Here is a 24246-nt window from a genome sequence, read left to right as displayed (position 1 = left end):
CCCAGTTTTGGCCAGAAGGCCACATCATTTGCCCACCCCTGCATTAGGAAGAGAAAAAAAGTCCCCTTTGAACATTACCACTGACCACAGAATGTCATACTTTGCTTGTAAATACCTGTCTACCACTACATGAAGCATACTATAACTTTTATTTTTGGCCCATTTTATAATTAGGTAGCTGTCTTACACATTTGGGATAGCCTGCTTGCAGTTCACATTACAGGCATAGGCTGCTACTTAGACTATGGAGAATAGATGTTATATTTAAAAACCTATACCTAATCCTGCACTAGAGCTAGGAAGAGGGTTTTTACATGGAGTGGGGAGGAAGAGTAACATTTGTAGAACACAAATTATGGAAGTTATTTTATGGTTAAGATTTTGCCACTCACAGCATTAGTGTCAATGATAAAAACTTAATGGGAAACAGGGACCCTTAGAATGTGTCTTACATAGTGCTGGGAACTGTTAGAGCATCTCACCTTTAAATGTTTATTATTTCCTCAAACTGGTAGTTAAACACACAGGATATGACCATACACACTTCTTGTCTGAAGGACATATGATAGAGGAAAATGTGAAATTAAGCCTGTATTTTATAGAAGTAGCAAATGGTAACATCAACCTTAGAATGCAAGAAATTAATGGTATACTTTGTATATAACTTCTGCATTGAGATAAAATTGAAAAAAAAAACCTAATAAAACCTACTGCAGGAGGGAAATTTGAAGCTGAAACAATCCAGAGGTTCTGCATCAATAGCTTACCTACCATATGCCCTACAATGAGACTGTATTACAAGAGCTCCCAGAAACAGGTCATCTAAGCACTGACATGAAAGGAAACTTCCCCTCTACAGTTTGGTTTTATGGGTTTAAAAAAAAAAAAGGTTGAATTTTAACTGGAACAATGAGAAAATGTTTTTCCATGTGTCACATTGAATTCCCCCCCTCAAGAATCAGTTCATAGTCAGGACACAGGGCTAGGAAATAGGTTATAACTTTTACAGCTAATACACTTCCAGTAAAAAGAGAATATAAACTTAAGTTTGGGGTGGTTGTTTTTAATTTAAAGTTGATACACCATGACTAGTGAACCATGTGCCTTGAGCACAGGTGCTAGAATACGTTCAACTTAAATGACTCTGTCCCACATCACCAGGACAACTGTTTAGCAACCAGCATGCTGGTTGCCATATCTGACACATATACACGGTTTAAGAGCCAGTAATGTTTCTTAAATTAAGCCTCAGCCAGAGCCAGTCAACAATTTCAGATTCAAATCTATTTATATAGTTCTGGAGAGAAAAATATGGAGGTAGCTTAAGTAAGCAGTTACTTCACCTTGGAACAGTATGTATTTGGAAATATGTACCTGAGACTGCTTAAGAGAAAGCAGTAGTTATTATATGCAGCTACAATAGTAACTTCTATTTTAAAATGTAGAGTTCTTTCATGCCAAATGTAAAGTGATAAAGATACATATAAACCTTAAGTACATTTTGATTTTTCAATTGCGTCAATAGAGTCCAAGATTCATCTCAGCATTGTTAAAATACATTATCACATTAACAAAATAAATCAGAAGCATCTTTAAGTAAGTGGCAACATATGAGAAGTGCAGTACTCCTGAAAACCTGTACATACATAATTAACCAATACGCCTGACTCGGCATATTTAAATTGGACAGTCATAGATATGGATTTCCTGGTCGTCTCCAACAGATACAATTTTGGAACCATTTCCATTGTATTTCACTCCCCAGACCTGCAAATAGAAGAGCGCAAACAATAGCTCATTGAAGTGGGTAACAAGATGCCATTGTTTCACATTTTCAGTAGTCACCAAGTAGTGGGGATAGTATTTAAATATATCAGTTCCACTACTAGTGTAAAGCTGTTGAGATAACCAAGGCACTGTAGGAGACTGCCATCGGTCTGAAAAAGGCACTAGCCTCATGTTTCATCTTCTGAACCCTGATATTGTTTAAATACTATAAAAACCCAATTATCTTCCTACTGCACCCATCTAGCTGAATATGCAGTTTATGCCCCAACAACCTGGATGAATGAGGAATGCAAGGTATGTACAAAATGGTCATTCTAATGTGAATCGATTTCAACAAGTTCGGTTCTCTCAGTAGCTGTGGTAACCTACTCCATTCCAAGCCAAACTAGTTTATAGTAATTTCAGGAAGGGGAAGGGAAAGGGAAAGGAAACAAAGCATGAGAAATGAAAGGCTGAAAGGAAATGGAGGGGTGCACAGGCTAAAAGATGGCCACCTTCAGCAGAAGTAAACCCAGACAGCTATCTAATGACTTAAGTACTAATACAAACCCTATAGAGGTTTGGTCAGTCCTTAAACTATTCCTATCATGTTACAAGGTCTAAGATAAAAATTTAAAAATAGCACATTAGCGGGCTATTGCCAAAAGGGCTCTGTCTTCAGTCTATTTTGGGAAGTCTTTGTCAGTTGCACCACCACTTTTCATTAATTCTCCTCTCACACCTGGAAGGGCACTACTGTGTGTTAGTCTCCTGAGAGCAAGACATCAATACAAAAAGACAGTTATCAAAAAGAAAAAGAATAATTTATTTTACTTTTTTAAAAATTAGATATCCAGGTCTTATCTACCCTGTTTATCCTCAAAGACTGGGGGAAATCAGTAGCGATGACAGCACAAATTACCAAGGAAGTGAAAACTGACTAATAGGGAAGATAGGGTTGGTTTGTTTTCAATTATTTTGTTTTAATTAAATACACCCCTCTCTTTGGTTTGTTTTTGTTAACACTTACATTCAAATGCCCAAAATGTTTGGGAGGAAAGAGGTTAGTTTGGGAAAGATTTAGCCCCCACGCTGTCTCAAAGACAGCTACCACTCCAGTGAGAGCTCCTATTCCAAGAAGGCCTCCCAGCAAATGAGTTGATAATCCTGATTTTTGAGAAAAACACCTCAAGAAGAAATAAGCTTTCAGGATTTCTTCCTACATAATTAGGGGAAAAGGCACCAACCCACTCCCTTTAACAGTCTATATTTTTTCCTTTACATACAGAGCACACTCACCCTGTTTGCTATGAACCAAAACAGGAGTGTAGCAAAGATGTACTGATTTGATACAGACTGATGAGATTCCATTTCACCACCCTAGAGGGTGCCTCTTGACTGGGGCTGTAAAAAGTATTACAGTACTTAGAAAAGGTCAGCCGAGGAGCTGGGGGGAATAGATTCTAGGATAGCAACTGTCAAATACCATCAAATCTTTAAAATGTTAATGTACTATCCCAAGGACTGGTGGTGAAATCCTGGCCCCACTGATTTCAATGGGCTTTTGACTTCAATGGAGCCTGGATTTCAATTAAAATATGTAAGGACCTGCCAATACAAAACACTTAATTTGCAGCAAGCCAGGGTGTAAATCGACCCCATTCTAGCCCGTTTCAAAACTGGAGCAGATTAAAGCACACTAGGGAACTTCTGGTGTACTGCAGCAGGGTCCACACAGACATTTAGCATGCGGCAGGTTCACATGCCTGCTTGCTGCAAACTAAGCATTTGTATGGACAAGCCCTAAGTGAAGTGAAGTTTTCATACTAGTAAATCTATCTAGATAAGAAGACCGGATAAGAGAATTATACATGTCCTACATTCTTAATATACCTGATCCTGATGATCAAAGAAGGTATGAACACAGGTCCTTGTTCCAGCATCCCAAACTTTTACGCTTTTGTCAGATGAACTGGAAAATATTTTAGATCAATATCTGAATTAGTAGCAATTCGATTATAGTATAATTAAGAGACCAAAGATCTGATACTACAGTATTAAAAAAAACCTCAGAATTAGGGGGAAGACAACAGAATAAATGAAGATCTACCAGCAGGTTCTAGAAACACTGGCCTCAATTTGCAATTATTTTAATATGAACAGCATGAAAAATAAATGAGAATTCCAAACACAGCAATCACCAATTCTCTGAAGCACATTGGTTAGCTAAAGAAAGCACAATTGAGTAGACTCTTACTAGTCTGTACTGTTCCAAGGGTTATTACCAAGATACCATTATTTTTACAATATACTATAGTACAATAGGATGATGCATCAATTAAATAACGAGAAGCTAAGCTACAATCGTTAAAATAAATTAACATGCATTTTGAGAATCAGTATCTTTGCCTTCAGTTAGGTATGTTCACTTACTTGCTACTTTACAAAAATTTAGGGCCAGCTTGTGATACCCTTATTTACATGCAGAAGTACCTCAACTGCACAAAAAGCCCCACGGATGTCAATGGGATTGTTTGTATAAGGCACTATTCCGATGTAGTGAGCTGTAGCTCACGAAAGCTTATGCTCAAATAAATTTGTTAGTCTCTAAGGTGTCACAAGTACTCCTTTTTGCGGATACAGACTAACATGGCTGCTACTCTGAAACCTATTCTATGTAAGTAAGGATATCAGTCTGGCCCATAGTAATTTATAACAGATCTTTCACTCATTAAAATGCTAAATACCTGGAAACAAAATGAGTATCATCTGGACAAAATGCCACATTTAATACCCAGGATCCATGACCACTTAGTGTGCCTGCCAAGTTTGCATGTTGTCTACGGGAGACAAAAAGTTTAGACAGACATATAATAAAAAAAATGCATTAAAATTTCATGTGCTAATTCCAGGTAAGTTCTTGGGGGCCTAGGTCACGGTTATCTGAAACACAGCCCCTCCCACACTGGGGAGAGAGTCAGGGTGCTTGAACTAACAAGGCCTAGGATTTGAGCATAAAATACCTTTGGACTTAGCTAGGAAAAGGTAGGTAGTGATTTTGAGAGAAGTTTCAGCAAAGCGGAAAGGAGAAAAGCCAGACTGGTGGAAATCAAAGAAAGCCCAGATAGCAGGAGGAAGATCGTATTGCCACAGAGAGTCGGGAGAGTGATAGGCTGCAGAAAAAGAGGGCAGCGATAGGGAGAAAGCCAAGGGCTTCAGGGGAGTGTGAAGACAAAGACAATGAATGAGGCAGCATATCTTAGGCATGAAGCAGAAATTCTAAAGGTGGACCAGAAAAAAATGTATGCAGGAGAAGAACGAGGCTAGTAGGTATACTGAACTACCAATACAGCTCAATTTTCTGAGCCAGATCCACCATCTACCCTTGCACCTTTTAAAAAAAGAGTCCAAGTTCACAGGATTTAGTGTTTTACAGTTTAAAATGTCAGATTTTTAAAAAATAGTAAGTTATTCGACCACACTTTTAAGATAATTCCATACAGCAGAATGCTTGGTTTGTTACTCCTGGTGGAATTCTGGTGACAAAAAAATAAAAATTCTGTGCACAATATTTTAACATTCTGCAAAATTCTGCATATTTTATTTGTCAAAACAACACAATATAATCACACCAGTTTCAATTATTTTTGGTCATTTATTTCAAAATACCTGTCAGCAAGTATGTCTGTAACAATATAGACAGCAAAAAAGATTCAGGACATGTTTTTTAACAAATAGATTCCTTACTAAGCATATTAATACAGAACTTTGTGTAATAATTCATTTAAACTACAATACAGAACCGTATTTCCCACACACCTCAAAAGCAGAGCAAAGGCTTGTGGGAGTCAGGGTAACGGAGGAGCTGAGGGAGAGGGAAGTAAATTGTTGGGAAGGAGCCTGGGTGTGAACTTGGAAGGCTGTTGGGTATGGGTGGGAAAAGTACGGAACAGGTGTTTTGTTTTTGGGGCACAGGGCAGGGAGGAATTGTTAGGGAGCTTCCCCCATGTAGACCCTGGATGACCCGTAGCCTCTCCCAGTTAGTCAGGCACATCTGCCCATCCCCATGTGTCTCTGTGCCCTCACCTAGCCACTCCCCTGTCCCTATGTAGTTCTGCCCTCCCTCCCCACGTCCCCATGTCTCTGCACCTCCCTCCCCACGTGCCTCCTCTCCCATTCAGCCCCTGTCCCAGTCTGTCCTCCCCCACTAGCCCTTATGAGCCCCCATCTGACAGCCCCCCCTCCTCCTGCACCCCACAGCCCGTCTCCTGACCTGGCCTGACAAGCGCTGGGAAGACAGCTCTCCCCCTCACTGTGGGGAGCTGCAACTTTGTTCTATTGCCACATCGCCGTCTGGTGGGCAAAAGGCAGCACTGCAGCAACATTTTGGCAGCAGCTTTTTTCTGCGCAAAAAGTTAGAAATCTGCAGGGCTCATTCAATATACACATGAGCTGTACAGCGCAGAATTCCCCCAAGAGTAGTTTGTCCTGGGACATTACAGCCTCTTAGAATATTAGTTTTATATCACGTCTTGTGAAACAACTTACACATCATAGATTTTGATATATCCATCATCTGAAGCTGTAACGAGCAGCTGGGAATCCGGAGAAAACGTCAATGAGCGAATTGGCATCGCATGGCCTAAAATTCAAAATAGGCATGGTTGATCTGTAAATACTCTATCATTGGTAAGAAGAATTATTAAAGCGAGTTTAAGTCAAGATAATATCTTTCCTCCAAAAAAAAAAAAAAAAAAAAAAAAAAAAAGGCAAGGAGATACTTTTCAATTTACATATTTGAACAATTGTTAAAGCTCCTCATTCTTAGGCTACTTCTGCCCTTGCCCCCAAAACTCTTCTCAGTACAGTCAGTATAAGTATATATAAGGAATCTGGAGGGTTCCTGAGCACTAGTCTCTGTCATGGCAGAGCATATTCATTTCCACACAGGATTACCATGTTTTTACAGCTATGGTTCTTACTTAGAAGAACTACAGAAAAAAATTCAGCACCGTGGTATCAGAAGTCATATTGTGCCCTGTGTGTCATTTATCTTCAGTCTTTTACATATTTTCTAAGACTACATTAAAAAGAGAGTTGCATAAACTACTTAAGAGTATCTCTTCATCCCTGTTAGAGAGTTTCAACATTCCAGAACTCTTCTAGCCATGGGAACTAACTTTTTAATATCGGGGTGGGGGGGGGGGGAGAGAAGGAGTAAGGCAGCATTGAGAGACCAGCTTCATTTGCTAGCACTGGGGAAAGTTAAACTGATTTGTTAGGAAGAATCCAGTTAAGCATAACTGGTTTTGCTTTCTAAAACACATCCATGGTGCATGCTGAAGATTTACAATTGGATCCTGCACATACTTCAGCATTTAGAACAGAGCTGGGCAACCTACGGCCCGTGGGCCACATCCGGCCTGTGGGACCGTTCTGCCCGGCCCCCGAGCTCCTGGCTGGGGAGGCTAGCCCCTGGTCCCTTCCCCATTGTCTCCCCCTCCCCCGCATCCATGCGGGCAGCGCGGCTTGCGCCCACCCACCTCCCAGGCTTTCCAATAAGCCTGTCCTGCCACTCTGAGCGGCATGGTAAGGGGGCAGGGGGAGGAGGGGTTGGATAAGGCGCAGGAGGTCCCAGGGGGCGGCTGGATGGGGCAGAGGTTCAGGGTGGAAGCGGTCAGGAGAGAGAGGGAGTAGGGGGGGTTGGATGGGTCGGGGGTTCTGAAGCAGACAGTCAGGGGGCAGGAAGTGGGAGGGGGCAGATGGGGGCGGGGGCCAGGCTGTTTGCAGAGGCACAGCCTTCCCTACCCGGCCCTCCATACCGTTTCGCAACCCCAATGTGGCCCTCAGGGCAAAAAAAAAAAAAAAAAAAAAGTTTGCCCACCCCTGATTTAGAACCATAAAAATGATGGTGCCTAGATCAGAGCACAGATATAGGTGGACTGGCTTGGAAACCTGTCCATCAGTGTAAGCTTGCAAGTGAACATTCAAGATGGACAAATTAACATGACATTTCAACCCATCAAACTAATATTAAAGTGTTTCTTAACTAACATTTTAATCTGGACTAAAGCTATAACTTGCACACTGCAAACATTCCAAGACTTACCTTCTAGCGTATGCAGAAGTTTTCCAGTTGCAATATCAAAAATATTGATGATGCCATCTATTGCTCCACTGGCTAAATATTTTCCATCTGGACTCTATAACAATACATATATTACACATTTTATAACTACTCTTATTTTGTATTGGGAGGATGGAGAAGGTGCAAAGAGACAAGATGACATCAAAACAATCTGCCATGCAAGATATTTAGTATGCTGGGCTCAGTAAAATCTGAAGATCTAAGACTGAAATTCATAAGTAGCGCATGAGCAAGAGCGACTTTTCCAGATAGTTTTCAGACTGCATAATGTCCTTAATGTCCATCTGCCTGTTTATTTTACTAGATGCACTATTCATTCTAATGTACAACAACAGGGGATTTTCTATTGTAATAATTTACAGTCAAGAGTGTGTGCTTTTCGATAGTTTTGTGTCTCACTTAGGAAAAGTCATTTAAACTTATTATGCCTCAGTTTCACCATCAACAAAGTTACCTCCTAAAGTGGAATTCAGAGATTTAATTGGTATCTGTAATGGTCGGATATCCTTGCTGGAAGAGCAAGGGCATTATAGAAAGCTTGTATTACCTTTAAGGCTGGTCCAATTCATCAGTTAAGTTGGAGCAAAGGACCATTATACATACAGGAAAGGCCAACGGCAATTATAAGCAGAAGTGAAGTGCTTGCTTTAGAAAGTTATTGCCTAGAAGTGGAGGATAGGTAGGAAGGAAGTCGGTGTTGTTTTTTAAATAAAGGTTCCTGTTAAGGTTGTTTCTACAGTGTTAGAAAATGAGTGATTTACAGCAGATTACAAGGATGATATTTTAACAGAAGAGAAGTTCTTACATATGCAATGCTAAGGATGAATTTCCCTCTAGTGTCCAGAGAATATTCCTTTTTTCCAGTTTCAACACCAAAAATGTTCACTTTTCCCACATGACTTCCTGTTGCAAGATACTGGGAATCTGGTGAAAACGCCAACGACCAGGCATCAACTGTACAAAAAAGAAAAAATATTTGGTATATTTAATCTTGTTTATAGTTTTTAGCCAACAATGTTAATTCCACGTATACCTGTTCACAGATAGTTTATTCCCCTGCACTTCAGCCACAAAAGTTAAATTCACACCAAGCTAACAAAAGCTGACAGAATAAACGCTTAAGGTGTTTGTTTTTCAGCTTAATCACAGATCACATTTTCCAGGAATATCTTAGTCTAGGGCATCCTCCTAGAACAGCAGCATATTAAGAGCGTTAAATAGCATTAGCTATCACTGCCTTTCAAAAAAAAAAAAATCCTCCTATTTGCTTGAAAAGCATTAGAAGAAAGAACGGTTGCCTTTGTCAGAAGCAGCACTACAGCAACAGAGACCGAAAGCACTTACAGACATAAGGGAAAAGAGTGCAGGGCAGATCATTATTCATTGAAATAGAATTACATGGTGACTTTTTATAGTTATCTACTTAGCCTGGTGCTGTGTGCCTCAGATTTATTATATATGTGCTTAGTCATTCATTCCCCGACCCTACAAGGTTGATCTACCAACATTCCTTGTTATAATACATCTCTACCCTGATATAACGAGGTCCTTGGGAGACAAAAAAAATCTTACCGCGTTATATCAAACTTGCTTTGGTCTCGAGCATTTCCGTTATTAATAGTCACTTCCCACCCTCTGACTGACCACTCATAACCCCCGACCTATCCAACCCTCCCTGGCTCCTTGCCCCCTGACTACCTCCTCCAGAGACCCCCGCTCCTAACCACCCCTCCCAAGACTCCACCCCCTACCCAACCCCCCTGCTCCCTGTCCCCTGACTGCCCCGACCCCATCCACACCCCCACGCCCTGACAGGCCCCTCAGGACTCCCATGCCCTATCCAACGCCCCCGTTCCCCATCCCCTGACTGCCCTGCCCCCAGAACCTCCAAACCATCCAACCCCTCCTACTCCCTGACCGAGTCCCCGAGACCCTCTGCCCCTTATTCAACCCCTCAGCCCCGGCCCAGCACCCTTAACACGCCGCTCAGATCAGTGTTGGAACCAGACATGCTGACGCGCTGATCTGCCGGAGCGCGCAGCCCCATCCCCCAGAGCGCTGCTTTACCGCGTTATATCAGGGTAGAGGTGTATTTCAATCCTTTGGTTAAGATCTTGTGCCCTCCAAATTGAAATTCAGTGCTTGTCAAGGCTTATCTAGGCTTACGCCTTATTTGTTTTGATTTGCGCCTTCGGACATAGCCATGCATTTCATAAACAAGCACTCTCTGCACAGTACTGAATTTCAAAGTGCACCTGCAGCAAACCTGGGGCCTTCTTAGTATGCAAATCTCAGCCATCACTATGTATTTGAATAGGGTTTTTTGCCACCACTAGACTTTCTGATCACTACACCTATGAGATAACTGGATTCTATTCTGCCTTATGCATCCTCAACAAAAAAGTCACTTTAGTGCAATTCAGAACTCTAATGAGACAGTGAGTAAAACCAGCAAGATTACATGATGGCCTTGTCTACACCTAGAAGTTGCACTAGTTTAACTAAAATCAGTTTTTAAATAGATTGTTATCAGTGCAACCCCAAACAGAGACACATCAGTTTAACACTGGCTTATACCAGTATAGAGTGCACTGGTAAAGTGAATGCAAGTGAATGTCTGTTAATCTCATATCCTTGTTTTGCAAAAAGGAAGGAGACAGTTGTGACACTATAAAAAAAACTAATCACTCCCAGCTAGTATGTTAGTTCTCTACTGTACTGTACACACACACACATTACACAGATTACAAATAAACCAAATTAGCACCAAGATCTTACCAGGGCCAGCATCTATGGACTTGATCTGTTTGCCAGTTTCTAAGTCCCACAGACGAATATGAGCATCTAGGGAACTGGATGCTGCGATGGTACCGGTGTGGCTGATATCTACTGATACCACACCCAGTTGATGGCCCTCTAAAGTCCATTGTAGATCTAATTTTTCATCAGTCCTTTTGTTAAAAAACACAAACAAAAACAAACTAATTAACAGTAATTTCAGGTACTGCACCCACCTCCAGCTTTCCCACCTCCCCCTTCTTTATCGGTCTCTCTTTTTTTAAAAAGCATTTCTTACCTTTTGCACAGCAGGTGAAGAGTGAAAGCAGACAGTTTGTGCGTGGCACTACTTACAACCTTTTTTTCCAGTTTGTTTCCCAAACCCAGCCCCCATTTCAGCAAAGCAAAGTGCTCTGCTACTTACTGTGCAGTGCACAGCTACTGATGTTCTAGGGCTGGAGAAAGGAAAGAATACTGTATTTCTGCACTAGTTTACATTGTATTTCCAATTTAAATTTAATCAGTTTAACCAATGTTTATTGAACCCCTCACTTACCATTTCCAGACCTTCACTAGATCATCTAATGATCCAGAGATTACCGTTTCAGAACCATCTCTTTTATTCTTTCCCCATGCAACTGACCAGATGGCATCATCATGTGCTGAAAGAGAGCACAAATATTAGAGAGAAAACAATGGTGTTTCTTGGAATCAAGCAGGTATATTTACCCACAGCAGTTGCTTGTTCTTACTTCCTGCTATAAGCAGACGGAAGCACTAATAATGCGCTGAATCAGCTAACAATACCTTCCCCTCTCACCTATAATTCTCATGTCATCCTGAGAACACATACACTATGGAAAGAACAGAATGGAAAGCTGCTAGGAAGCACGGTATCTGAGCAGCAGCCATGTTAGATTCCATCCACAGCACAATGCAAGCCCCGGTCAAGGCCATGTAAACCATGTAGCCAGCTGGACCTAAATCCTGCAGCAAAGCTTCTGGTTACTGTGGCATTTCAGTACAAAAGACTTTGAAATTCTGCGTCAGGTTTAGGTAGTTTACAAAACAAAACAGGGACATTTAACAAAAACCAATCAGATTCAAAAATGAAAAATAAATCAGTACAGCATTCATTGTGTTAGAAATCTAGGAGCTCAGTAAATCAAACGCGATGCAGATGTTCATATTGACAATTCATAACTATAATGGAAAAGTTGTCAGGGAGGAAGCTCTTGGTATCTGCAGTTGGGAATACTATCACTCATGAAAACATGGGATTCTGCTGCAGGATTCTGTGGCACATGCTGTAGAACCACAGAATCCAGGGAGCCGTGGTCACAGTAAATGGCCTCAGGGATCATGGGCTTGCCTATGACTCCATACATTCTCAAGTACACCTGAACCAGTCTACAAAAAAGTAACATGGATTGGGAATGTTCTCATAGGGCCTGATCCAAAGCCCACTGAAGTCAATAGGAGTCCTTTTGTTGACTTTGGTGTGCTTGGATCATGCCCATGCAGCGTTAAATCCAATTTTATTTACCATGATTACGGCAGCTAAAAATACCATAAAACCCATTCAGATTTGTGAAACGTTTCACATAGATTTAGACTTAGTGAGAATACAATCTGTTAGTACTCATTTTAAATCCAAGGAGATAAAGATTTTAGAGAAGACAAATTAACAGCACAATACCATGTTAGTATCTCCTCACCTTGTTCTTGCTTGAAGAGAATACTGTACTGAAATGAAAAAGAACATCCACGTTATAGAAATGGTCAAAAATAAAACTAGAGAGATTAATTTAATTACTCCTGTGTATTTACCTGTGTGGTCATTTCTTTATATAAGCTGAATATGCATAGGAATACTCTGGAAACAAAAAGAAAAAAAATTAAGGTCAGAAATAAGAATTAGGGCTGTCAAGCGATTAAAAAAATTAATCGCGATTAATCGTGCTGTTAAACAACAATAGAATACCAATTATTTTAAATATTTTGGATATTTACTACATTTTCAAATATATTAATTTCAATTACAACACAAAATACAAAGTGTACAGTGCTCGCTTTATGTTTGTTTTTTATTACAAATATTTGCACTGTAAAAACCAAAAAAAAATATTTTTCAATTATCTCATACAAGTACTGTAGCGCAATCTCTTTATCATGAAAGTTGAACTTACAGTATAGAATTAAGTAGGAAAAAAACCTGCATTCAAAAATAAAACAATGTAAAACTTTACAGCCTACAAGTCCACTCACTCCTCCTACTTCTTGGTCAGCCAATCACTCAGACAAACAAGTTTGGTTACAATTTGCAGGAGATAATACTGCCTGCTTCTTGTTTACGTCACCTGAAAGTGAGAACAGGCAACGCCAGCTACAACAGTGCCATGCGAACGCAAGATATTTACGTGCTCGTTGTGCTAAAGATTCATATGTCCCTTCACGCTTCAACCACCATTCCAGAAGACATGCATCCATGCTGATGATGGGTTCTACTTGAGAATGATCCAAAGCAGTGCGAATTGACACATGTTCATTTTCATCATCTGAGTCAGATGCTACCAGCAGAAGGTTGATTTTCTTTTTTGGTGTTTTGGGTTCTGTAGTTTCCGCATCAGGGTGTTGCTCTTTTAAGACTTCTAAAAGTATGCTCCACACCTCGTCCCTCTCAGATTTTGGACGGCACTTCAGATTCTTAAACCTTGAGTTGAGTGCTGGGGCTATTTTTAGAAATCTCACATCGGTACTTTCTTTGCTTTTTGTCAAATCTGCTGTGAAAGTATTCTTAAAACGAACATGTGCTGGGTCATCATCTGAGACTGCTATAAGATGAAATATATGGCAGAATGCAGGTAAAACAGAGCAGGAGACATACAATTCTCCCCCCAAGGAGAACAGTCACATATTTAATTGACATTATTTTTTAACGTGCATCATCAGCATGGAAGCATGTCCTCTGGAATGGTGGCCAAAGCATGAAGGAGCATACGAATGTTTAGCATACCTGGCATGTAAATACCTTGCAATGCTGGCTACAAAAGTACCACACGAACGCCTGTTCTCACTTCCAGGTGACACTGTAAATTGAAAGCAGGCAGCAGTATCTCCCATCAATGTAAACAAACCCTTAGCGGTTTGGCAGAATAAGAAGTAGGACTGAGTGGACTTGTAGGCTCTTGTAGAAAGTTTTACACTGTTCTGGTTTTGAGTATGGTTATGTAACCAAAAAATCTGCATTTGTAAGTTACACTTTCACGATAAAGAGACTGCATGTCAGTACTAGTAGGAGGTGAATTGAAAAATACTATTTCTTTTGTTTATCATTTTTACAGTGCATTTATTTGTAATAAAAAATAATATACAGTGAGCACTGTGCACTTTGTATTCTGTGTTGTAACTGAAATCAATATTGAAAATGTAGAAAAACATCCAAAAATATTTAATAAATTTCAATTGGTATTCTATTGTTATAAGTGCGATTAATTTTTTTAATTGTGATTAATTTTTTTTACTTAATTGTGTGAGTTAACTGCGACTGACAGCCCAAATAAGAATACAAATAAATCTTCACAAGACAGTTTACCCTTCCTCTTTTATCCCTCAGGTTTACCACAAGAATGAACTAAAAGAGTAGAAGTACTATTTAACCTTCCAAGGCAAGACTTGCCACTGAGCCCTACCTGGGATTCAAACAGTGGCATATAAAGTAGCGTCAGCAATAAGAAGCCTCTAGTAATCATATCATGTTCTGATATGCAGTGAGATATTATTTTTCCAAGGCCACAGTCCTGCATCAGGATCCAGTACCATATACCTCTCCACTTACATGGCATCCCAATTAAATCAATTGGACTTTGTACAGATTCATGGGACCAGGACAATGGATCCTGCAATATGCATCCTATGGGAATGAGGGTCCAACCCACTTGGAGCTCATTCCAAGATTGAGGCCTTAGGCTGTAAACACTTCAAGGCAGAGAAACTTGAAAAGAGTGAAAGATGAAATACTTTTTCAGGGCTATACATGTGCATTGTAACAACAGAAATATGACAGAGCTGGGTGACTGGAAGTAAAGCAAATATGAAATCCATTTTTCATTACTTAAATTTTCTAATTTCAAATTTGGGGTTTCCTGTATTGTCACAGATTAAATGGGCACTGTCATCTTGAAATCAAGCTGATTTTTAAAAGTGAGCTTAAAACACTTCCAGGTTCTACACCTACTCCTGGGTCCCCCTGCCACTTCTTTGGGTTTGATAATCATGTTTTCTTAATTTTTAAGAAACGCTTCTCTCCCCTCTGGCTGGGTGAAAGGTTCACACAAAGAAGAGGGGGAACTAGCTAATTACACGGGGGGGAGTGACACCCACTACGCAGAGCGCGGCCAACTGCACGGAGGAACGGACCAGTCTGGGCCAGGCCAGTTCCTGGGATCCTGGGGGCGGGAGTAACAGCAGGCGGGTGGGCACTGCCCAAGAGGAACGCAGGACATGGGACCCTCGACATCCTGTACCACCCCCACCTCCCCGGAAACCGCCTGAGGGTCCCCCCGGGTCCCCGGCGGCCCCCCCAGCACCCGCCGTCCGCGGCGCCAGCTCCCCTCTCCCGCACCAGTTAACACCCCAACAGGCGCCCGGCGCCCGCCCCGAGACCCCACATCTCTTACCTGGGCGCCGCTCCTGCTCCTCCCACCCGAACTCGCTGCCACCCAACCAGCACCCGCGACGCCGGCGCCCTGTGATGAGGTTTCTTACCATAGAGAGAAAGGCTGGAGCGTCCGACTTCGGTGCCTGTCTCCCCGCAGTGATCATAGAGGAAGACGCGGCTGGGGCGTCGTGCTGCCGCCTTGTGGCTGAGAAGGCCTCTTGAGCCGCCCTCCACGTGCCCTGGGGGCTACCCACGGCGCCGCCTCCGCTGGCCCCTCTTCGCCTCGTCTCTCTCCTTTCAGAAGAGCAGCGCACGGGCCCTGTTCGCCCCGAGTGTGACTCCACCGAGCCCAGGGCCATGTGCAGCCAGGCGGGGTGGGGCTGGCCTGGCCTGCAGGGCGCAGTGGGTGGGCATCCAGGGTGCCAGGCGAGTGCCTCTGCGCACAGGCCCAGCCAGGCCCACGCAGGGCTGTGGCCAGTTAGGAAAGTCCCGTCACTTCAGCCCCCCTGTCTAGCCAAAATGCTGCTGTGAAAGTCCTCCCCAGCCACATGCAGCCCCTCACCAATCCCAGCCCCTCGCCTCTACTTCACACCCGGACGCCTGCTCCTGGCCTCCTGCCCACATAGCACCTGCCAAGCAGCCTGCTCCCTCCAGCCATTCACCAGTCCCTTAGCTAGCTGCCACCGCCGCACCCCTCTCCTCTCAGCACCTGCTGCCTCTATGGCTGCCCCGTTCCTGGCCTCCACCTTTTCCTTGGTCAAGTTCCCCCTCAAAACATTTCTTCAGTGGGGCCAATAACCCTCTCCAAAAGATGATGGTGAAACTGGTGGTACTACCCACACTCCTGCTGAACCACACTGCTCAGTCGCTTGCTGTGCACCACATCCCTTCCCCCATCCTCCTGTGAAATATTGCCATTCAGATTTTAACTTCCTTGGGGCAGGGACCTTGCCCTCATATTTGACCGTAAAGCCCTTCGCACATTTTGGGCTCCAAATAAAGTAACTAATTATTTTTGTTACTATAATTAATAATAAATAGTAACAAAAAATTAAACCTCATTAGGACATAATTGGCAGGATTTGGGAGTGGCTTCTTAAGAGGCTGACTCGGAAGTTTAGGGAATTGCTGGCTTTGAGTTGTATCTGGCTGCCTTTTGTCATGGTTAGGGAGGAACTTGTCCAGAAAATTCTTCTTGTCCTTGACTATTCTGTGAAATAGAGACTCCACATACTCTTGAAAATGTTCTGGTAGTGGGATCCATGCACCTGACAGCTCCTCCAAGGAAAATACTGTAGCTTCTTTAACTTTACTGAAGGAAGAGGAAGTTTCCTTGGTAACCATCTATGATCATACAGAAGAGGTAGGCTACTCTTTCCAGCAAACTGGATCATTTCCAAATTTCATTTACTAACTCTCACCCATGCGTTAAGATTGTGGAAAAGCTGTCCAAATTAACTGATACTGGGACATTAAGTTAAAACCCCTGGATGTGATTCAGAAGGCATTCTAGAATTTGTAATCCGTCTTTACTTGTCAAAATTTGCCTGAGTAAGCAAAGTAAAAACAGAGATGGGACCTTTGCATTTGTCCCAACACAATACTGCAGTAAAAGAATGAAAATCTAGACAATATTATTTAGTATAATTTCACAATTCTGTGGTATCCTGATTATTTGTGGACTGACTTTTAAGAGATACCTCTGTACTGATTGAATTTTAAAAGTACACACTAGCTACAGGGTGCTAATTAGGGGCCTACCAAAAAGGGAGCTACCCCCCACCAAGTTTCATACAGGAGGTGCGCTCCCAGGCGGAGCTCTTAACTGCAGCATTAGTGTGGAATGTGAGTTCTGCAGAGAGGTGCTTCTCCTAGCTTGTGTCCCTGGGACAGGGAGTCAGTGTTTTGTTTACAAACAGAAACCGGGTGATTAAGATAAGAAAAGGTTGGTAATTAAATTAAGGATCTGGAACCTGTAGATGAACCTGTAAAACAAACAAAAAAAACCAACAAGGATTACTTGTGGCACCTTAGAGACTAACAAATGTATTTGGGCATAAGCTTTCATGGACTAAAACCCACTTCATCAGATGCATGGAGAATACAGTAGGAAGATATATATAACAGTACATGAAAAGATCGGAGTTGCCTTACCCAGTGGGGGGTCAGTTCTAATGAGACAATTCAATTAAAGTAGGCTATTATCAACAGGATGAAAAATCACTTTTGTAGTGGTAATCAGGTGGCTCATTTCAAACAGTTGACAAGAAGGTGTGAGTAATAGTAGGGGAAAATTAGTATGGGGAAATTAGTTTTTAGTTTTTGTAGTGACCCATTCACTCCCAGTATTTATTCAGGCCTAATTTGATGCTATCCAGTTTGCAAATTAATTCCAGTTCTGCAGTTTCTCGCTGGAGTCTGTTTTTGAAGTTTTTATTATTGAAAAATTGCAACTTTTAAGTCTGTTGTTGAGTGTCCGGGGAGATTGAAGTGCTCTCCTGCTGGTTTTTGAAAGTTACAATTCTTGATGTCTGATTTGTGTCCATTTATTCTTGTGTAGAGACTGTCCAGTTTGGCCAATGTACATGGCAGAGGGGCGTTGTTGGCACATGATGGTAACTACTTGTCAGCTGCTGGAAATGGGGCAGCTTGATTGCACTGACTTCGTTAGCACTACAAAAGTAATTTTCCTTCCCTTGGTATTCACCCCTTCTTGTCAAATGTTGAGATCAGGCACTTACTCCTTAATTGAATTGTGTCGTTAGCACTGACCCCCCACTTGGTAAGGCAACTTCCGTCTTTTCATGTGCTATAATATATATTCTTCTTACTGTATTTTTCACTCCATGCATCTGATGAAGTGAGTTTTAGCCCACGAAAGCTTATGCCCAAATAAATTTGTTTGTCTCTCAGGTGCCACAAGGACTCCTCGTTATTTTTGCTGATACAGACTAATATGGCTACCACTCAAAAACAATAGGATATGTGCAGTTCTTCGCTACACAGGAGCAGCAATCACAATTACCTTCCTAGTCTTTATCAGATGGCAAATGTGCAGGTAACTTTGATTTATTAAGGTCTTGGAGGTATCTGAAATCTTTATAAAATCAGCAGATTCAATAATCAGGAGTTTCAGCTCTGAGGGTTGCCTGAGCTTCACAGGACTCAAACTCAACCCCTGCAGAGCCACTCAGCTGACATGTCAACTCCTTTCTCTCGTCCATAGTAAGTAGTTTAGTGAAGGGGTTTGCTGACCGAGGTACATAGTGCTTGAAGCTCCATGTGGGTTGCTTGGAAGTGGGCATGTGATTTGTATCGGAAAGGCACAGTCTCTGGTTTATCAGGATGGTGAATATGAAAGGTAGAGTCGGGAATCTGGTCCAGGTAGGGGCAAATTTTCAGGTGCTCAGTATGCACAGCGGGGGCCAGATTTTCAGAACAACTCTGGGCCCACTAAGGCACCTAAAAATAAGGACCAGATTTTCAAAGGAGCTCTGCACCCAATGTGCTGAAATGTTTTGAAAATTTGGCTGTTTATTTTGGTGCCTTAATAGGAGCACAGCTCTTCTGAAAATTCTGGTCATAGGAGCATAGCTAGGGAACAGTTTTGGTTTGGGGCTGCATGTGCAAAATATGTTTTGAGCTTTGGGGTATCCTTAGGCTTCTGTGGGGAGAACTGCAGTGTGAGGTAGGTATATATGTCTATGGGACACACAGAACTAGAACAAGTTGTATTAACAAATGCAAAGAACAGTGTATAAGAATACCTGTAACTTGCTATATATAGATCCACCACTGGGGGAGCTTTCCAGCGTCTTGACCAGCACCAGCAGCTGGGATTGGGCAGGCCCAAGTCTGGTTCTTCTGCAAAAGGTAAAAGGTGAGCTATATTGGCAATAATGGGCAGGTGAACTAGAGGATAGTCTGTGGGCCAGGAAGAGTGAGTGGTGGGTTGTGTGAATGCGTAGCCCGTAATAGAGATACAATGGAGAGTAAATGGGCATGAGCAAGGCTGGCCTTAGGGGTCGGCCACCCAGCCAACTGCCCAGGGAAGCCATGGTCAAGGGGGCGCTGTGCAGCAGCACAGAGGTGCACGCTGCCAGTGTAGAATCAAACTGCTCCCGGCTGGCAGGGGAGTGCTGCATGCAGGGGTTCCGGATTTCTCCCTGCTTCCTGCTGGTGGGAGGGGGGGTAGCAGTGCTAATATACAGATACTGCTCACACACACACACCGACATTCCTCTGCACCCCCTAGGGGGCTGTGAGGAAGGGAGCGAGGAACAACACCAAGCGCTCTGTACCGCCAGGTCACTTTCCCCACCTTGGATGTGCTGTGAGGCAAGCAGCAGGAGCTGCTGCTCTGCTGCCTTCCCCTTACGCAGCCCAGGTGGGGAAAACAACCTGGATGCAGGAAGCCCTGATGTTAAAGTAGCAGCCAAAAAGGGACACTAAATAAAAAATGTTTTTTGTTGTAGATAAAGAATTTTAACCTACATGGCTAACACCTTAAATATGTTAAAAGAGAGAGAAACTTAAAATCCAATTTCATTTTGTATGCATTTTGTTTGATTACTATTATTATTAATCATGTTGCTATGGTATTGCCTAAGGACCAGTCTAGGACAGGATCCCATTGTGCTAGGTTCTGTACAAATAGAGCAGCAGACAGTCCCTGCCCTGAAGAGCTTAGAATCTAAATAGATAAGACAGAAAAGTTGCTTTTGTTGTGATTTTTTTTTGGCGGGGGGTGGGAGAAAGGGTATGAACATGTGAGCAGAGTGAAGTGAGTTTTCTTGCATTCCTGTCAGCTTGGACAATGAAAATCAATGAACTATTCCAGCAGTTTCAGCTTCAATTTCCCTACCTAAAGAGGGCTTGGTGTACCAGAAAGGGGCCATTGACAGAAACTGTAGCACCTGCAGCCACCGCAGTGACAAAGGGTTCCTAAACGCAGCACTATCAAGATTCTCAGCCTGTCCCTGGTAACACACATGCAGCCCTCACAATGAAACATTAATCACTCCGAGACTGTCCTTGTTCTGGCAGTGGAGAAGCAGACTGTGACCAGTTGTGGCAGGTGGAAAGAGTCCTCTGCTGTCATCTTGGGAATGAATTGAGGCAACATTTAGCACTGCTTTCTCATTCATTTCAGTGGTATCTATCCCTTTCACGCAAGTCTCATCCAAGGACTGGATAATCACGCAGAGAGCGTCTGTCTTTCTTGACAAGTATAGTATAAGCATAATGCCAGCAGCGTTGCAACAAACTTGGGAAGCAAGGGAAATGAAGATAATAGGAAGATCTTTGTGGATGCAGACATAATCTCTAGTGCCTTGGCTCCTCTTTTGAAATGTGCTGGTTGGGACAGACATGAGGTAAAAGAACATCAGTTTTTTCTGCGGCTTTGTTTCCTGTTTCTTTCTTTGCTCACTTCTTTTGTCTTCCTTCCTTTTCTTTTTTTTCTCTTGTACTCTTTTCCCTCCCTCCTTGTCCATTCAAAATTCCCAGGCCATTTTATTATAGGATTTTACTTAGAGCTAGTCCCAAGCTACAAAGTTGGCATCCAGGTTCAGATCTGAAGTTTTCTAAAGCTCAAGGAGGTTCAGAACTAGGGTTTTGCTTTGAGCCCATCTCTTGCTTTTTCCCAACCCCGTGACTGCCCATAAGACCCTTAAAACTAGCCAAAGCTGCTACACCTTCCATATGGTGGTGCCTGGTCCAGTTGTAACAGATATTATGGGATACAAGGGGATCCGATTTGAAATCACAGCCATTCTCACTCTCAGATTTCAAGTACTGGCACAGCCAAATAGGAGGATGATATAATAGAAACCTTTCCTCCACAAATCTGAAACATTACAAATGTCAGTGCAGCCTCCTCACTCTGTGAGGTAGGGAAGTATCATTATCTTCATTTTACAGATTAGGAAAACTGAGGCCCGTAGAACTCCAGATATACCCAGGGTCACAAAGTGAGTCAGTGACAGTGCCAAGAGTAGAATCTAGGAGTCTTTTTTTTCTCAGTCTCCTGCTCTAGGCCCTGATTCAGCAAAGCACTTATGCATGTACTTAACTTTAAGCATATTTTTGGGAGTTTTTTTTAAGTGATTACTGAATTGGGATTCCATCCAGTGGACAAATCCTGCCTCCCATTCAATTAATAAGCAGTTACAAGTACAGTACAGAGGGCAGACAGCAATTAAAAAGAAAATGAACCTCCCAGAAGCTGAGACTGGCAGAAGCAAGACAATAATAATAATATCTAACTCTTACATGGTGCTTTTCATCAGCAGATCTCAAAGCACTTTTCATACCATTATCCCCATTTTACAGATGATGGAACTGAGGCAGGGGAAGGAAAGTATTAGTGAGGTTTATTTTGTGGGTGAAGCTAGGATGCCAATATCCAGAAGTTCTGAAGCTTCATGAAGAGCATGTTATAATATACTTAGCAAATGATAATATCAGAAAACTTTATTGAGATGGGAACCCTGTTTAGGAAGGCATGAAATATTTGGACCCCTGAACCCAGGAATTTGGGGCTGGATGCAGTTTTGTTCTAGCCCTCTCTCCCCATTTCTCTCGCCCCCCACCGCCACCAGGCTCCTCTACAAATTGATAGCTGTGTCTAATGATGATGACAATAATGCAGTATTTGGCACTTGGGAAAAATCATTCTCTGACTGGCATTGTGTGCAATCCAGCTGCAGTGTGGTTGCATGAGGTGCAACTCTGAGAAGAACTTGGCTTGTACAGTCCCTTCCATCAGAGGGGCTGATGTGGGCAGTGGAATTGGAGTGACTGAACAGCTTGTTCTGGGAAGAAAAGAGGAAAATAAAACAGTTAATTAAACAAATAAATCCTAGAAACTAAACTCCATCCTCCACTGGAAGCATTCACATCCCCAATATTTCCTACAGGGAGAACAAAAGGGTCGGACAGAATTGCAAGCCTTTCATTCTCCTGTTTAATGGCCTTTGTAGGTCACAGGGAGCCTTTAAGAGCTGAATTGTTTTGGAAGAGGATCAAAAAGTACCAAGAGCAGCATTCCCCTTTGTGAGATACTTTCCAGCTATTAGTCTATGCTTACTGATAACTAAGCCCAGCTAACATTCTCTCCCCAGCTTCTCTCTCCTTCTAATATTGGTTTCTGGAAGGAGAATTCCTCTGTTCTTACCTTCCCTCCGTTGTTCATCGCTTTTGATAGGAATGGTCCTTTCTTGTGGGGGGGTGTAATTGGTTTTGTTCTCACTTAAAGCCACTTTTACAGAAGGGGTTTGGAGAAGGTTTTTAAAATATTCCCCTAGCTCTGAAATGCTGAACTGCTGCAAAATGCAATAGTTCTCAAAGAAACATCTGGTGTTTATATGTCAGGATTAGAAGAAGAAAATGTTGTGAATGTGTCTGTGACTTGCTCTTAGAAGGCACAAGATGTTAGCCCATGATCCAAAACTAATAATGAAACATCTGCACATCTTGATGAGTCTTCTGTGCATTGACATTACAGGAACTTTCATGTATCGGAAGGTAGTATGTTGGCTTCTTACATGATGTCTTCTCAGCAGCCATCTGAGGTAAAGTGTTATCCCCATTTTACAGATGGGGAACTGAGAGATTCAGTGAGTTGCCTGAAGTCAGACACAGTCAGTGGTAGATATAGGGATAGACTCTGAATCTATTACCTTACCCCCAGGACCATTGTGCCAGGCTGGTCTCATGGTCCTGTATGTGTAGGGCTCTGGTGAGGGCAGGGGGAGAGAGAGAGAATTATTGCCTGACCTCTGCAGATATACGTTTTAAAATACTAGACTGGATCTGGGGCAGTCCCGTAACCACCCTGAGCCAGATTCTCTGTCTAGCCAAGCTGCACTCAGCGCAGGAATGGAAACAAAGACAAAAGTAGCTTTCTGCCACCTTCACAGTTCCTGGATGCTGGGGTCGGTTCCTAGCATAAGAGCAGCTACACTAGCTCTCTGCCACTTGGGGATTCCCTTTCATAAAACACTCTCCTGTAATAAGTGACTTAACGCATGTGATCATGTCTCTTGTATAAAGCAGCTGAGGTGGGGGCCAGAATCTGACCACCAACATGGCATCTCATTGACTTCAGTGGACTTTCTGTGGGCAGTGCCCAGAGTACATAGCTCTTCAGCAGCCCAAGACACACAGCACATGCCATACATCAAGATCTGTGTAGAAAAACTCAATTAGAGCCCTTCACTGATTGACAGTGAGTGCAAAGGTAGACTGCAATAATTAGCTCAGCCACTATCAAAAGCCTCCCAGTTTTATTTGGTATACTCAGTATTCTGTGCCAACACTTTGGTTATTTCTAGAGTAAATAGAATCTAGGAAGCCTTAATGCCCAATGTCCATTTTTGTAGGTTGCTAACCGGCTGAATATAAAGACACACACTTGGCTCGACCAGGCCAGTTTCTCTGCCACTTAACTCTGTGTCACTGCACTGCTTTATTATTGCAGCCTTCAATGCCACTTTTGTCTCCATCAACACTGTCTCATGCATGCTGTCTGCTTTGATAACTTTACTGGGCAACCACCACTTCCATGTACTCATCCCCAAGTGAGTGAGGCTCATTCTTCTCCAGTTTGTTTGTCTGGCTTGCACATCTTTGTGAATGTTATTGACAGTATTAAACTTGCACAGAGGAGCTACCCTTCAGGATAAATGCCAATGCAGTGCCTGCTCTGGTTCCCATTGAAGTCGGTGGCAAAGCTCCCATTGACTTCAACAGGAACAAGATTGAGCACAGCACATTGACATACCATTATGTTAAGCTGCCCTCATATGAGGTGCTTGCATCAAAGCATATTATTACAGGGATAATACATGCCTATGGCATCCTTCTCTGGCTGTGGAGACAGGAAGCACTG

The 24246-nt window shown here is 42.5% G+C and overlaps 1 protein-coding gene across 2 annotated transcripts; it reads right to left on the bottom strand.

Annotated features, from left to right (window-relative positions):
- Positions 1-1060: 1060 nt before the first annotated feature.
- WDR61 (WD repeat domain 61) lies at positions 1061-16019 on the bottom strand. Of its 2 annotated transcripts, none has more exons than XM_043523532.1 (11): positions 15461-16019; positions 12524-12569; positions 12412-12439; positions 11250-11355; positions 10694-10866; positions 8721-8869; positions 7877-7970; positions 6316-6409; positions 4515-4607; positions 3661-3739; positions 1061-1767 (listed from the first exon to the last, which is right to left on the bottom strand). In XM_043523532.1, the coding sequence occupies exons 2-11, from the start codon at positions 12533-12535 to the stop codon at positions 1678-1680; spliced, it is 918 nt and encodes a 305-aa protein (XP_043379467.1). In that variant the 5' UTR covers positions 12536-12569; positions 15461-16019; the 3' UTR covers positions 1061-1677. The 2 variants fall into 2 exon arrangements, with proteins under 2 accessions (XP_043379467.1, XP_007068412.1); XM_007068350.4 differs by having other exon boundaries at positions 15373-15481.
- Positions 16020-24246: the final 8227 nt, after the last annotated feature.

This window comes from Chelonia mydas, chromosome 10 (assembly GCF_015237465.2).
Source record: "Chelonia mydas isolate rCheMyd1 chromosome 10, rCheMyd1.pri.v2, whole genome shotgun sequence".
NCBI lineage: Eukaryota > Metazoa > Chordata > Testudines > Cheloniidae > Chelonia > Chelonia mydas.
Note: the sequence above shows the minus strand (reverse complement) of the source record. Positions and strands in the feature narration are given on the sequence as shown.

Bases quoted from the DNA above. Each gene is read 5' to 3' on its own strand.
- WDR61 (XM_043523532.1), bottom strand. The intron at 8,870-10,693 runs GTAAGATCTTGG...TTTTTTGTACAG, and splicing joins GTCCATAGATGCTGGCCCTG to TTGATGCCTGGTCGTTGGCG. The intron at 4,608-6,315 runs GTAAGTTGTTTC...TGTCTCCCGTAG, and splicing joins TATATCAAAATCTATGATGT to ACAACATGCAAACTTGGCAG.